Source organism: Clytia hemisphaerica, unplaced genomic scaffold, assembly GCF_902728285.1.
Source record: "Clytia hemisphaerica strain Z4C2 unplaced genomic scaffold, Clytia hemisphaerica genome assembly, whole genome shotgun sequence".
In the NCBI taxonomy this organism is placed as follows: Eukaryota; Metazoa; Cnidaria; class Hydrozoa; order Leptothecata; family Clytiidae; genus Clytia; species Clytia hemisphaerica.
In genome coordinates, this window is record NW_027104551.1 from 910,664 (window position 1) to 926,221 (window position 15,558).

Consider the following 15,558-nt stretch of genomic DNA (forward strand, 5'->3'; position numbering starts at 1 on the left):
AAACATTTAAAACGAGCTCTAGTTTTTAGATTCTATTTTCAACCGATGATCGTCTCCATGGCGTGAAACTATTAGTATTGAAATAAAACACACTAGCCGGTACCCGGCGTCGCACGCCGGTTTAGCTGTTTGCTGAACGCATTTAAAGTCCTTTGGATGTTGGGAAGGTGGCTTAAACACGATGAAATCAAAATTAGAGAAAATAATTCTTTTCAAAGTTTGACTCTGTTCCTAAGGGTATGTGTATGTGCCGGCCTTAAGGGTGCCTTTTTTGAAACATGGCAGTTTGAAAAATCGGAAAATCAAACTTCAGTCCCACTAAGAATCGGAAAAATAGGAAAATTTCAACTTTTTGCCCCCAGAAAGATAGAAATTTGGTCAAATTAGTTCCAAAAAGTGAATTAAAATTCACACAATTATTTCCCTTGTTTCTTCTCTTTATTCTGCTAAGGGTCCGAGGGACAGGGCCGAAATACAGCCTCCCTCCGGAAGGCAGCTAGGACATGCAGACAAAAAAGCGTGATAGCGCAATTTTATGTTGCTTTTTATAAAATAACTTTGTCATAACTTCGATAACTTTTCAAATTCAACGATGACTTAGATTTACAGCAAAATAATTATCGACATAGATGTTTAAAGGTCCCTTTTTACGAAGAAAGAACTCTAGTTTTTACCGCCTTTTGAATGTATTTTTAATGTTGCTGTTGTTCTAACAAACTTGTCTTGTAATTCTTATGTTTTATTTTATATTTGTTCTTTTCTTTAACAGATTCTGTTTAAAAGATTTTCTTTTGTTTTGAAAAGAATTCGAATGTCTCAAATCAAATAAGGTCGTTAATTACATTCGAAAACATAAAACAAAAGAAAAGAAAGAAAAAAAAAGAAAGTCTAATCTATCAATCAAAACAAAGTCTTTATAAAACGGCGCGAATCTGATTTAACACATTTGTGGAGCAAGAAGTAAAAGTCATCTTTTAAAAAAACAAAACATTGCTTGCGAAAACGAAAGTGACACACAAAAAACAAACAAAATGACATACAGACTACGGCTATTAATATATAGATTAACTTCATTCGACAATAGTATAACATGTAATTCAAAATTTCATGTGATAGATTTCAAGTATTGACGAAATACTAGATCGAGATAAAGTATGGTACATACATTGAATCTGATTGTTCTTGCGTTGTATTACTGGTTAAAGAAACACCATCTTCGTTCTTTTTCTTCTGGTCACCACCCATTGTCTCATTCCCAGTCTCTTTGGCCTCGTTCTCAAGTTGACCAGCCTCGTTTTCGTCTTCCTCTTCATCATCGTCTTCATCAATATACTCAAAATCTTCTAATTCGAAATTGAACGTGTTCGGTTTGGTGTTTATGCTAGATGAATTCCCTGAGCGGAGAAAGAAAGACATGTTCTAAAATGGTTTCTTTTTTTAAGGCTAGGTTCGAGTTTACAGGGAGAAATAACGTTATATGCCTGAAAGACATCTGACGTTCATTCCTTCCTGTGAAACTTGAGCCCAGTATCTAGCCGAAGAAAAATAAAAGAAAGACCACAGTTCGATGCCGGCAAAACTGGTGCTTTATACAAGACGTATGTGGTTAATAGATGCATATTGACATAATGGTTAAGGGATCAGGAGAGAACAGCCATCCAAACTCGATAAAACGAGTTGATGCAACTTTTTCGTCTGCCATCAAATTCAGTAATGATGATGGATGATTTAAAGACGACCTCTTAAATTTGGGAAAATATAATTCAAAATTTCTTTAGTCCCAATCAATCTTTCTCTTTAATTCGAGACTCCCCATCAATATTACCTTTTCCCTTGTTTTGGTCACTTTTAATGGATCCTTTTGCTGGAACTTTGCCTTTCTTTTTCTTTGGTTTAGTCGTTCGAAAAGCTCCTTTCTTTTTGTTCTGATAATAAAACAGAACACAGTCCATGCAACTTTTCCGTTCCAAGGCTGCGGCAATTTTGCCGAAATCTTTAGGAGCTTGATGGAACTTTTCACGGAAAATTCTGCGCTCGTCATCACTCCAAATGATTTGTGATTTCCGTTCCGCTTCGAAGCGCTCGAAGTCACGTATTAAGCCGTTTTTATTGATAAATCGAATACGGCGATCATAGGTGCTTAACAAGTGTGGAGCATTTATTGCTAGAGATTTCTTTTGTTGTTTATTCGCTTCAAATTCTTTGAGATTGTTGGAAATCTCTTCTAGTTCCGCTTCACTACGGATGCTTCTTGAACCAAGACTGTCCAAAAGATAACAAGTACAATTAAGAACAATGAAACACGAACAATGTCAATTATCTACACTCGTCAAAAGTTAAGAAGTTGGAAATAAGACCTAGTATGGAGTGTCAGTTAATCGCATTGTTTGGAAGAAAAGATTGCTCATAAAAAGTGAAATAAGCCCCAAAACCCCCCAAGTCTCATGAAGTGTTGCAAATCGAGCTGAAAATATATTGCAGACACATTTTAAATGTATCATCGGCGCTAAGCAATGTATATTATTGCCTAGCAATATATTATGTGGTGTATGTAGCCCTTAAGAAATTCTAATTCTTACCGATCAAACCTTTCCTGTTGTTCTCGTTGTTTTTTTATCTCTGGAAATTCCTTCTCGTAAAATGAACGCGCGCGATTCATCCGTTGCCTGTAAGAATGGATTGTAATAAGTAAGTTTTCTGACCGTAATCGAGAGCGAACCTGAGGTTTTCATATAGCTGTCTACGGGAAGGTAGCGGAGGGCGTCACTCGACCTTTATCTCTCTATTTTCCCTTGATCTTTCTCTAAATTGCTGAGCACGAAGCAGAGAGGAAGCAAGTATCATTTTTCTGAGTCTTTGGTATGATCCGGCTGGGGTTTGAACTCACAACCTTGCGCACTGTAGCCAAATGTACCTACCTTTACTTTACTTTAATGTACCACTACCTTTGTGCTACGATCGCTTTTGAATGAAAAACGAGAGTAGGAATCAAGGCTCTTTTGTTAAACTTAAACTAAGCTTCAAATTAAAAATAAAATTGGCATTGGGTTTTAGAGTGACTATGGAGAGGTTTTCATCTGTTAAAAAAATACTCAGTGGTGTATGTGAAAATCGTACTTTCGTTTGACGTTTCCTTCGACTTTTTCGATCCTTTTCAACCACATTTTCTTCTTGTTTTCATAGTCTCGTTTCAAATGTTGTTCCTGAAAGATCAATTCAGAAAATGAAAAAAAATTCATCAACAGCTTGAAATAAATGAAACATATTGCTAGTTTAGAATATTTTAGCACAGTTGTTTGATCACTGCAAGGTTTTTCGTTCCAAACGTAAAAGGTAATTTTCAGAAGCAATTGGTTTGACTTTTAATATCATAATGAATTTGCTGGATTTCGAGATATGAAAATTCATCGTTTATGGTTTCGCTAAGACAGAAGAAATTTGAACAATTAGCAATGGTGTCAAATTAGATGATAAGTTTTTCTTGGAATTTACTGTAGTGTTGAGTCAATGAGACTTTCATACACGCATAAGTCTTTCTGAAAGACAACAAATATCATAAATGTAGATATGTGTTGAGAAAAAGACATACGTACCACTTTGATTTCACCTTTTCTTTTCATTTGCAAAAATCGAATCAATTTTGGCTTGAACGTTTTGAACCTGTGTGAGAAAGGATAGTTGTGTCGTGTTCAGATAAGAATCGAACCAAATCTAACGCAATTGAAATTAAAGTCGAACGCAACGAACTCGAGAAGTAAAACCTCAATTTGTTTAGTTCAAAAAGCCAAATAAGAGAAAAGAGATTTACAAAAACTTACTTTTCGATGTTTTCATTGTAGAATTTCAAGTCAGATGGCTGATTGTATAATGGCTAAAAGTAGAGGAGAATGAAAGATTTTAGAGAGAGGAAATTGCATAATGAGTACTAATACATTGACCTCGTTCTAAATGAACAAAACTGAGTCATCAGTTAAATACATACCAATTTTAAGTCTTGACCTTTGTAATTAAGATGAAGTAAACTTTCGTGCGCTTGCTTTGCTCGAGCCTGAAAAAATTACAATGGAAGATTAAAATTGAAGACGCTATAATTAACTATACATATATAATAAGATCCTGAAAATTTCACAAATGTTATAAGGCAGAATAAAAGTGAAATATTAAAGCCAAATTGAAACTATAAAAGCGAGGTCTAATTGCTATGAAAAAATACTGAGTTTGCGAATACATTATAGTTGTGAAAACGAAATAACTAAAACAAAATGCGATCATAAATAAAGCTATCGTAAAAGAATAGAACCTGGTTTTCATCATAAATCCTTTTGATCATATCAGTATTTTTGTATTGGAAGCGTTCAATTAGCCTTCGTTTGTATTCAGCCTCAGGGTCCTCTTTCTTCAATGCTATTTGTTCACTTTTCTCATTGTTCTTCCTCTCAAAGTATGCTCGCTCCTCTTGTTTCAGTTTGGTCAAAGTTGACATGATTTCGTTCTATGGTGTTGCAAAAAGATACACGTTAAAAGAACAAACTTTATAAGGCTTCGATGTCCAAAATGTTAAGAACAAGTTAGGAACATTTTAAGTCTTTGTGGACTCTAAAATACCCGATTTATTAGGAAAATGGACAAAAATATTCACAAAAAAGGTGAAAATAAGAGCATATCATAAAAACATTTTCAGGCTTGAAACTCAAAAATTAAGAACAAATTTTGTAGGTATGTTAGGACCGAACGACATGCATAAAGAGAGACAAATAGTATAGATAAATTGCCCGAAAATTGTAAAATCGATGACTTGGTTCTTGTGTTAAGCTGGGTGTTTGGTAGTGCTTGGCTATATTTCGAACAATTTATGTATTCTGGTCAACTCAAAAAAGCTTTGAAACCAAAATTTCCTACCAAAATTGGTCCATTCTATAAATATCTCACTTTAAATAGAAATTATCATATGTCTCCCCTCTTGGAAAGTTACAAAAGGTGAAATAAATTTTTCCTTAACATAAACTTTATAAAATTCAGACATAAGTACAAACTACTTTAGAGATAGTAATCTTCATCTCCAATAATCTAAAAAGCCTTGTTAAAGTACGCTTCAAAAATGGTTTAAACTAAAATTAGACCATATCTTATTATCGACAATCTCCTTTCCTGGACAACCAAATAATCATTTTATTTCTCTAAGTCGCTTTTGATTCGTTTTACAAGAATAAACTTTTTTTCAGAAGGACTTTTTCTAAATGTTGATTTTTTTATAAGTGTAGTAGCAGCTGCAAGGGACACTAAAATATCTTTGATATTAAGATACGAAAAGTGAAAATCAAATATTGATTATCTGCAGTACACCCTGGTGTAAATAATACGAAAAATTAAAACATGAGTACAAAATCAATATCATCTTCTAATTTTCTGTCTGAAGCGTCAATTTCTAAAACCAACAGAACAAAGATGAGAACAAAATGAGAACAATATGATTCTTTTTCAGATTTATATTACCACATCAATTATCATCGCAACATGATCATCGACCATTTAACAAAATTAATCTGATTCTGTGAAATATTTGACAATTTTCTTTTTTTAAAAACTTTCAGAATTTCTTGTTAGAATTACTCTAATAGTTGTACGCTTTTTTTATAAGAGCTTAACCTACAAGGTTTTAAGCCTAAAAAAAGACGTTCTTGTTTTCGTTAAGAATTTCCTAAGAAATTATATGTTTTCGAGTCTGCAAAAGTTTTCTTAGCATGTTCTAAATTTTTTGGGCATCAAGCCCATACTTTATTCTACAAAGAAAAGTTTATTGAAGAAATATCCAAACTTCTACTTAGAGCTGAATCAAAAGTCTGATAATTAGTTGGGCCATTTACTAAGACTCCGTTCCAAACAGAAATATTATGGATGCATTCATTCTTAAGAGCCATTTTCTGAGAGATTTAAGACAAGAAACTGATATCCTCAGAAATGCTTCATCAAACTTTTTTTGGAAAATACCTACCAGTTAACTAGATACTAGCCCACAAAATTCGTCCGTTTCGCGGCAAAATTTTACATTTTGAATGGGAAAACAACTTCCAACAAGAGAATCTCTCAAATGAAGACCTTAGAAGGCTTTCTTTTTGTATACTAGTGAAATAATGGCAGAAATACTAGACATCTATCTAACATTGAGGGTCGGAAAAGTTTTTAGAACTCAAATTTTCACTAAGGATCATATTTTGTTCCATATTCTATCTTAAAGAAAAAAGCAAGTCTGCCGCAGCCTTTAATGGTGGGATAATGATTCTTGAGATTGCCATCTCATTCAATTTTCAAATTTGGACCATAAATGCCCGAATTTTAGCACTCTGTAATTCGTCATCCCGTAGGATATTTCAAAAAAGATTTTGACAGGTTGCAACAATCATGGTTTTGACCAAAATATTTGAAAATGAAGCAATTCATGATCCTACCCAATTTTATCCATTTTTCTTAGAAAATGGCTCCTAAAGCCCCAACTACAAATATATGGAAATATTAAAGTTCATTAAACCTCTAGTGAATGAAGGCTATCCAATTTTTCTTTGATTTCATTGATGTTTTTATCAACCAATTCCATCTGCTGGACAAAATTTCCCTCTTGAACTACTTGAGTTGCCATCTTGAGATCTTGTTTGTTTATCTCTTGTTGATGTATTCAAATCCCTGGAAAAAAAAAACAATCAGTGAAAATTTTGTAAATAGAAATTTGAACGAGTCACAAGAATTTATCATTATCAAGAAAATCAACAAAGCTTTTTGATTGAAACTTTTATTAATTTTTAAAAGATATTTATTTTACAAAACGGTATAAATAATTTCCATTTGCTTTGTAAGCACTCGTTTGCATTATCAAGTGGAAACCATTTTCAAGAGAATTAGTAAAGTTACATGGTTAACATGGTTTCCTTAGCGTGCATCTCATTAGTTCCATTAAAAAAAGTCGAAATACACAATATCAAAAAAGTTCTCCTCAGACAAAAAATCAAAATCTTAAAAATGACAAAAACACCCAATGGGGTGTTTTTTTTGAGTGATCTTCATCAAATTTCTCAAAGACTTTAGGGACTTTTTAACGCCTTTCAGTTTGATAACCGAAAGCGGGTCATGGAATTTCAAATTTCCTTTGCAGGGCTGCTACAGGTTTGCCAAGTTGAAATCTCCAGACTTTTAGTCTCAAAAGCCATATTTTTCCAGATTCTTTATCTGAAAATATCAAAAATCTACCAGACATTTTGATAAAATACCCAATATTTTCCAGACACTTTATCTGTTACGAAGGTTTTCAGATATTCCTTAACGGTCATTTGAAAGGCCAGATTGATGAATACAAAAGAATGAGAAATATCAGAATGAACACGATTAAAAGCTTTGGTTGCGAGGGAAGTGAACACAAATTTTGGGGGATTTCAAAAGCCAAGATGAAAGTTTCCTATTTCCAGAAAGTTTATGAGACTCCATTCAGGACTATTTCCTTCAAATTCCATATTTTTTTCCTGACAAGTATGCAGAGGGCTGAGTATGCTAATTCCACTGTAGAAAACGAGGAAATCATTCAAAAACAAAAGTCACCTTGTAAAATTGAGGAGATAAACGGGATAAAAGGAAAAACATCAGTGAGGAGAATGGTTAAGCGAAATGGATTGAAGCAATATATAAGGATTAAGACTCTCAGAATAGCCAAGAAAAAAAACAACGACGAACAGAAAAAGCTAGTGCTTTAGCAGTTTTTTTCGGTTTTCCCACAAACAGAGTATGGAAAAGGTCATGTTTCAAGATTTATTTTAGAGTTACAGTTTACAGAAAGGGTGACAAGATTGAAAAGACATTAAAGAAAAGAATCAGAAATATTTGGCAAGAGGTTTTTAAGGAAATTCCCGAGATTCAAAAATTGTTCAAAGAATTTGTCCCTTGCTTACAGTGTGTCAAAGATAGCAATGGACAATGTATAAAGATGTTCTTTGGCTGACTTTAAAGACATTATAAAATTACTTAAAAATGATTTCTTAGCTTTGTGGTGAAATGATGTACTTTAAACTGAATTCTTCTTCTAGTGTTAAGTTTTATGAAATCAGGAGATGAGATTTTTTTATGTCAAATTTCTAACCTTTTATACAAGACATATATTATGTTGATAATTAGTTTAACATAATAAGTACAAAATTAAAGCAGTGTATCTTTTTTTGAGGTCTCATATTCAAACTTCAATTTTTGAACTTATGGCCTACCTTGATGGTCGCCTTACGGAAGCACTGAGTAGAAGAGATCACTTCCGTTTTTTTGTTGTAGATTTAGATCACAACAAAGAGATCAAATTCGAAAAACGAAGAAAAAGCTCAAAAATATCTAGATCCAGAAAGATTATTTGGTTTAATTCACCTTTCAGCATTAATGTAAAAAACAATTTCTTACAAATTGTCGCTAAAAACTTTCCAAAAGCCCACAAATTCAATAAAATCCTAAACAGAAACACACTGAAGGTCAGCTACAGTTGCTCACCAAACATTATTGTCTCTTCTATCAATAAATAGGTTTTGGGAGACCCTATACCAATCGAAACAAAAATGTGTAATTGTAGTAAAAATAGGAATTGGGCAATTTTTTTCAACGGAATATGCCTTCAGAAAAGTGTTATTTACAAATGCCACATAAAAGCCAACCCAGAAGACGACGGTGTTCATAATATTGGTCTCACTGAGGGCACTTTCAAAAATTGCTGGTACAACCATGATATTAGAAATGTTTCCAAAGAAAAATCCACTGAACTATCTAAACAGGTTTGGAGTTTGAAAAAAGCCGGTTCAACACCAACTTTAACTTGAGAAATAATTGACCAGCGTACCGGAACGGTAGCAAAAATTGTAATTCATGCTTGACTGAAAAATAACTTCCAACGTAAAGTTGATTAATAAAAGAACTGAATTAATATCTAAATGTCGCCATAGCAACAAATTTTAATAGCTACAAAGCATAAGGACCAAGAAAAGGCCAACATCCTGCAGAAACAATTCTGCAGTGTCTTTACTAAAGAACCAGAAGGTGATCTACCTGATTTTGACAACAGAACAGATAAAATACTTCAACCACTAAACATTACAAAGGAAATGATAACAAAACAAATCAGGAAACTCAATGCGAATAAATCAATAGGTCCAGATGAGATTCATGCCTCAATGCTTATTGAACTTTGTGATCATATTGCAGAACCACTATCAATCATAATGGATAAAACTCTTGAGGAAAGAAATTTACCTAGTGACTGGAAACTAGTATATGTGACACCAATCTATAAAAACAAAGGAGCACACAACATTGCTATTAACTATCATCCCGTAAGTCTAACTTCATTAGTTTGTAAGTTGATGGAAACAATGATATGAAAACATTTCATGGAACACCTTTGCAGCGAAGAACTTCTATCGAACAAGCAATACGGTTTCATCAACAAAAGGTCAACAGTCACACAGCTTATCTCCTTTATATATTGTGTTGCGAATCAATTGCAAAAAGTGAAGTGGTCGACCGTTGCATATACTTCAACTTTGCCAAAGCATTTGAAACGGTACCCCATCGGAGACTTATGATGAAACTAGAACGCTACGGGATTAACGAATCAATTCTGAACTGGATCTTTTCTATCAAACCCCAAGCAATTATTGAGTGTTAATGGGGCAAAATCATCTCTAGATCCAGTGATAAGTGGCATTCCTCAAGGAAGCGTGCTCGGTCCTCTGATCTTTGTTATGGTAGGAGAACATGTTCTATCAAGCTTTTTCTTGTTTGCAGACGACACAAAGATTATAAAGCATTCCCTCCGGACAATTAAATTTTTACATTTTACTACAGTCATTTTTAGCATTTTATTATCTTTTATTGTCTTTAGTTAATTAACATGTTTCCTAAGGAATTACAACTTTTTGTACATTTTGTTGAGATTTTTTGAAGTAGTTTTACACTTGACAATATTTTTTACTTTAACAAGTAAAATTATAAACATCACATTGGGAATATCTTTTTCAATGTTTTGTGTCAACTAATGTTGAAAGTGTATTGCTTAAATGGAATGGAAAAGAGGTAAGCAGGGTTTTTTAAAGCACTTTTTATCACCGTTATTTGGTGGCAAAAACTCAATTTCAAATTATATACTGAGTTTTCAAACTCAATTTTGTAAAGAGAAAAAAGTGAAAGCTTTTTTTTCTTCTTTTTTAAGCCACTGCATTTTAAACTAAGTGGCTAGAAGTCTAGAAGAAAAGAAAGTGTCTGTTGCAAGAAGCAAGTGTGTTTCCATGGCCACCTAGGCTTATGACCAGACAATATCAACGGAGCAAAACTGACAATCTAGCCTGTAAAACACAATTGAACACAATTGAATGATTGAAATTTGATTTTCAAATGCATTAAATCTCAATGGAACGTCAAAGTTATAAATTTAAAGGAGATCTTATGTTTTTGACCCTTTCTCTTTATGGGAGATTTTGAACTCTAACTAACCAGTACAGGAGGGTACCTATATTTAAGGACCTCCCTATAAATAAGGACCTTCGCTTACTAGATTGTTTTTTTTAGGTTGATTTTGTCAAAATGACCTTGAACGGTTTAGCTTGAAAACTTTTCTCAATCTGGTAGCTATGACTGCGAAAAATGCCGTTTTGAAATGGTACCATGGGAGTGAACAGCAAAATAGTTGCTGGAAGCTGTAACATGGACCTAGAATATGAAGTTGATCAAAATAACGTGTGGAAACAATCTAAACAGTGGTTCTTCGGTTTTAAATGTTTTTTTTGCTGTTAAATGCAAAGAAATTTGGTTCGAACGGTGACAGAAAGATCTTCATCATTCCTTGACTTTTAAAAGCAAGTCAGGTAACTTGCATCAGTGGAGGGAAACTTGCATAGCCCTCAAATAAATGACCTCGCTGGTCATTAAAATACAAAGTTAATTAAAAAAAACCTGATTTACAAAATTTGCAGGTGGTAAAATGTATTTCTCCTAATCATGTGATGGCATGTATAATTATGTTTAATATCATTATTAAACTTTAGATTACTTAAGCGTCTAACAGCGATCGAGAAACGTCTGAATTCCTGCCATATTGAAATTTATGATTTTCTATTTTCCAACCACGCTCTTAGAGACTGGGGGTACTCTGCTGATGATAGACGGTGTTTGACTCCCCAATCTGATAAGAATTGTTGGAACTTGTTTGCGGTTAACTGAGGTCCTCCATCTGAACTGAATTCTTCTGGAACGCCGTAGTTAGTGAAGAGGGTGCGACAAGTGGATATCAGGGTGGCACTGGTGGCTTCATTGGGTCTGAAATGATACAGGCAGTTCCAGCCGCTATATTTATCAATGATCGTCAGATAGTGGTGACTTGCAATAATGAAATAATCACCAGTGATCATTTGGAATGGATATTGCAGTGGAGGGCTTTGGATGATCGGTTCCTTGGGCTGACTGGGTGAGTGACTGTTACAAGTTTTACAGCAATCACGGATTCGGTGGATATCTTTGTTGATTCCCGGCCAATAGATACAATAATTGACTCGAGCCTGCATACCTGTGCATCCTTGATGGGCGGAATGAAGCGCTTGAAGGATCTGATGACGGAGGTTCTTGGGTATCACGAGGCGTTTGTCTAACATTATGAGACCATTCCAATGCGATAGACGATTTCTAACTTCCCAGAATGGTCGTAGATTGGCAGGTAGGCTTTCACGGGCTGTTGGGAAGCCGTCCTGGATGGTTTGTAGCAGTGATGAGTAGTCAGTATCAGTTGATCCATGTTGACGTATCTGATCAAGAGTAAGGAGTTGAACATGGTCAGTTGTTTGGCACATATTGATGGCGGAAATGGCATTGACCCCTGAATCGATGTCTGGATTTCGATCATCTTTTGTCATGGTAGCAGTAGTTGTCGTTTGACGCAATACTCTCATGGTCTCCTTGTATGAGTCGATGGAAGCTACGCTGACAGGGTTCCTGGACATGGCATCGGGTCCACGCATCCATTTTCCAGGGCAATACTGGATGGTGAATCGGAATCTGAGGGAATGGCTCTTTAGCTTTTGAATGCGAGGATTCTTTACTGAGCTGAGGTCCCGATCGTTGAAAATACTCAGCAATGGTTTATGGTCTGTTGTGATGATCAGGTTGTTGCAGCCGAGGACGAACATCTTGGCATGATTGAGTGACCAGGCAACGGCAAGTGCTTCTCCTTCTGTTGGGCTGTATCGGCTCTCGGAGTCAGATGTGAATGTTGAGCCTGCATAGATGAGCTTCCATCCGTCTGGACAGCATACAGGTGCATTCTTTGTATCACATTAACAATGCTGTTGTAGTAGTAAATACCCATAACCGTCCTTGCTCCAATCAGTTTGTAAACAAGTTGTACGCTTATAGTTGAACGAACGAATACCTTCACTAACACTTGCGATTAACAATTGCTTTGATTCAATAAAAAGTTTGTTCAAAGTCTCATCCCAATAAAATTTCGATTTGTGTTTCACAAGTTCCCTGAATTGACACATTACTGGACCAATAGAGTAGGCCCAAGCAACTTGGTTGACTAACCCAAACCATGAGCGAGCGTCAGTAATGTTTTTAGGTGTGGGAAAGTTTTTTATAGCGTTCAGTATTGACTCAGAGGGCGCAATTCCATTTGGTGTGATTTTAAGTCCGGCAAAATCAACTGTGTCTTGACAAAATTGAAACTTTTCAGCATTGAGGACGATTCCTTTCTCCCCACAAAGTTGAAGGTAATCCAATGCATGGTAGAAGGATTCCGTGATTGACGAGTCGTATAACAGAGTATCATCCACACATTTCACCTTTTGTTGTACATCTTTAATAATGTCATCATAACGACTGGTGTAGGCATCACCAGATGCTATAAAATCTTGGGGCATACGAAGATATCTGTATCGTCCCCATTCAGTTATAAAAGTCGTGAGATGTTGGCTCTCTTCATCAATTGGTACAGAATGATATCCGTCAACTGCATCCAAGACAGTCTTCTTGGTATTGGGAGGTACTTGACATGCGAGTTGGAACGGGGAGGGACAATGGTGAGTTTCGCGTTTACACTGTATGTTGAGTTGTTGGAGGTCAACTGTCCGTCTAATATTGCCGTTTTTCTTTCTGGCTGTGACCATGGTGGTGCACCAATCGACTGGTGTTCCGATCGGTACAGGTGCTATAATGCCTCTCTTGATGTCGTCGTCCAGACTCTTCTTGACTGCTTCCTTAAGGTGGAAAGGCACTGGGATGGGGTTATGACGAACATGTGGCTTCGCATTAGGTTGAATATGTATGTGGGCAGGTTTTGTATCCATGGATGGAAATGGTCCGTCTCTGTTGAACGTAGTTTTGGAAAATTGTTCTAATAGGTAATGTTTGAGTTTTGGAACATTTTCCTCTGTGGGTTCAAAAGGTAATTTTTCTGGACGTTTAGGTAGATTACTTGGCAGGGTGTCAACGGAGGAAACGGTTGCTGACATGGGATATGGAAATATCTCTGGTAGAATGTTCAATTCTGTACACCCTTTACGGCTGACGTAAATTCTGTCAACTTTTTCACAAATGTATAGTGGTTGAGGAGTAGTGTGATTGTCTATTCTGAAAGTCATTGGTAGCCAGCAAGAACAATGTAATGTGGATCCGCCAACGGCTCGAACTAGTTTGTTGCATGGGGTCAACGATTGTTTGTTTAGTTTGAGTTTATTCAAATGTTGGGGTCCAGCTAAACAAATGCTAGCTCCACTATCAGGAAAGATTTTCATTGACGTTGGTGTCAGTTTGGTCGTATTGGAGGTTGGCGTAAGTTTCGCATTTATTTCAGTGATCTCTGCGGTTGGGCGGAACGCTTTGCTTTTTTCGTCATAGGTGACATGGGCCAATAGTGCTTCGGCTGTTTCTGATTTTGGTTTCCGACACACTTTTGAAAAATGATTTGATAATTTGCAATTGTGGCATGTCTTCCCCCATGCTGGACACTTGGATGACCGATCTTTTGATCCGTGGGTAAGGCTGCCACAACCAGAACACGGAGCTTGTCTGGTTGGAAGCTTTTGGCGTTGATATTGCGATGTTCGGACCGCCATTGCATCGGATGCATCTTGTAAGCTGGCATGATTTTGGAGGGCCGTTTCGAAGGCTTCTGCATGCTTGACGACATCTTCCATACTGTTGAGGGTGGTGGCCTTAGCAAGGATGTCGACCTGTAGAACCTCGTTATGTAAGCCCCGGATCAATTGGTCTCTGATGTACGAAGGTGACAGATCATGATGACATTGCGAACATGAAAATTCACAGTCTTGTGCTGACGACTTTAAACGAACTAAATAGTCCCTTAGTTGTTCATTTTCGTGCTGCAATAGTGATGAAAATTGCATTCTGTGGACGTTTGGAATCGACTTTTTCGTAACAATGGTTTCAATGGCATTCAGGAAATTGTTCTCATTGAATGTTAGAAAGTTTGGATGGTTGTTGATGATACTTGAGTGGGTAGCATCGTCACATGCGTTGTAAATCATTGATGCAATCTGGTTTGTTGGGATCCCTACGATTTGTTTGTAAACAGCCCAATCGATTTTGAATTTGCGAAACTGCGGATGGGTCATGTCAGACGTAATGGAAGGTAGTTTTGCGGATTTATGTGAGGCGGTTGGTTTGACCGAAGGAGTCGGATTAGTTGTAGCATACGTAGTCGAGTCTGGGGTACTGCTACTACTGACGTGTTGGAGAATCTTCATTATATCCCCAATAACTGTAATGCCCAGGTCTCTAAGAAATGACCTGTCCATGGAGGGCAATATCTCGAATGTTATTCGATTCTCTGTGAAGCTCTTTGCATACTGGTGTGCAGCTTCTTCTGGGATTCCAGCATCCCGCAGGTATTTTTCCCAGTCTTGATCTGACTGTGACAGCGCCATGTAGAACAGTGATTGAAGGAAACGAATTAGTTTCAATGATGGCTAAGGCCACATCTAAATATATTGTTTGTAATACATTAGATCTAAATGAAAAGAAAGAAGAATATAAACTAATCTCAACAGTAATATAATCTAGATAGGAAACAAATATTAAATTTGATTCTTTTATTGTTGGTATTTCTAAATTTCACGATAAAAAGAACTATTTACAAATAATTTTCTTTAACGGGCGTTAAATCGACATTGACATATTTAATGATGTCATAATCAATGCCGTGCATATTTTGTCAGCGCTGTGCATATTTTGTCAACATCTTTTTCATTGGATAAATACCACTAAAATATACAAGACAAGTAAACATAAATTTATCGCCTGCGGGCACGGTTTAGCTAAGCGCACCTCTCTTACAGTGTAGACCTAAAGCTCTAAAACAGCATCTAATGACATGAAAACCAGAATATGATTCTTCAAAACTATAAATTGCACTTACAAACATCAATTTGTCAGATCTAATAAAATTAATAACCGCCCTGTCATCATTGACAATTAAACAAACAATTTTCTGTCAAGAGCCTTGTAAACATTCCAACAACTTCCATTGAAATGATCTAT

General features: G+C 35.9%; 1 protein-coding gene across 1 annotated transcript in view; it reads right to left on the minus strand.

The window, feature by feature from the left end:
• LOC136822907 (centrosome-associated protein CEP250-like) overlaps positions 1-15,558 on the minus strand; it is a 38,223-nt gene that overhangs the window by 20,587 nt on the left and 2,078 nt on the right. Inside the window, exons 2-10 of the mRNA XM_067079214.1 lie at positions 6,527-6,678; positions 4,301-4,492; positions 3,983-4,048; positions 3,819-3,871; positions 3,594-3,660; positions 3,118-3,203; positions 2,580-2,666; positions 1,826-2,262; positions 1,166-1,394 (exon numbers count right to left, since the gene is read on the minus strand). Of these exons, the coding sequence (XP_066935315.1) occupies positions 1,166-1,394; positions 1,826-2,262; positions 2,580-2,666; positions 3,118-3,203; positions 3,594-3,660; positions 3,819-3,871; positions 3,983-4,048; positions 4,301-4,492; positions 6,527-6,634 (1,325 nt within the window). The 5' untranslated portion in view covers positions 6,635-6,678. The remainder of the gene's footprint in view (positions 1-1,165; positions 1,395-1,825; positions 2,263-2,579; positions 2,667-3,117; positions 3,204-3,593; positions 3,661-3,818; positions 3,872-3,982; positions 4,049-4,300; positions 4,493-6,526; positions 6,679-15,558) is intronic.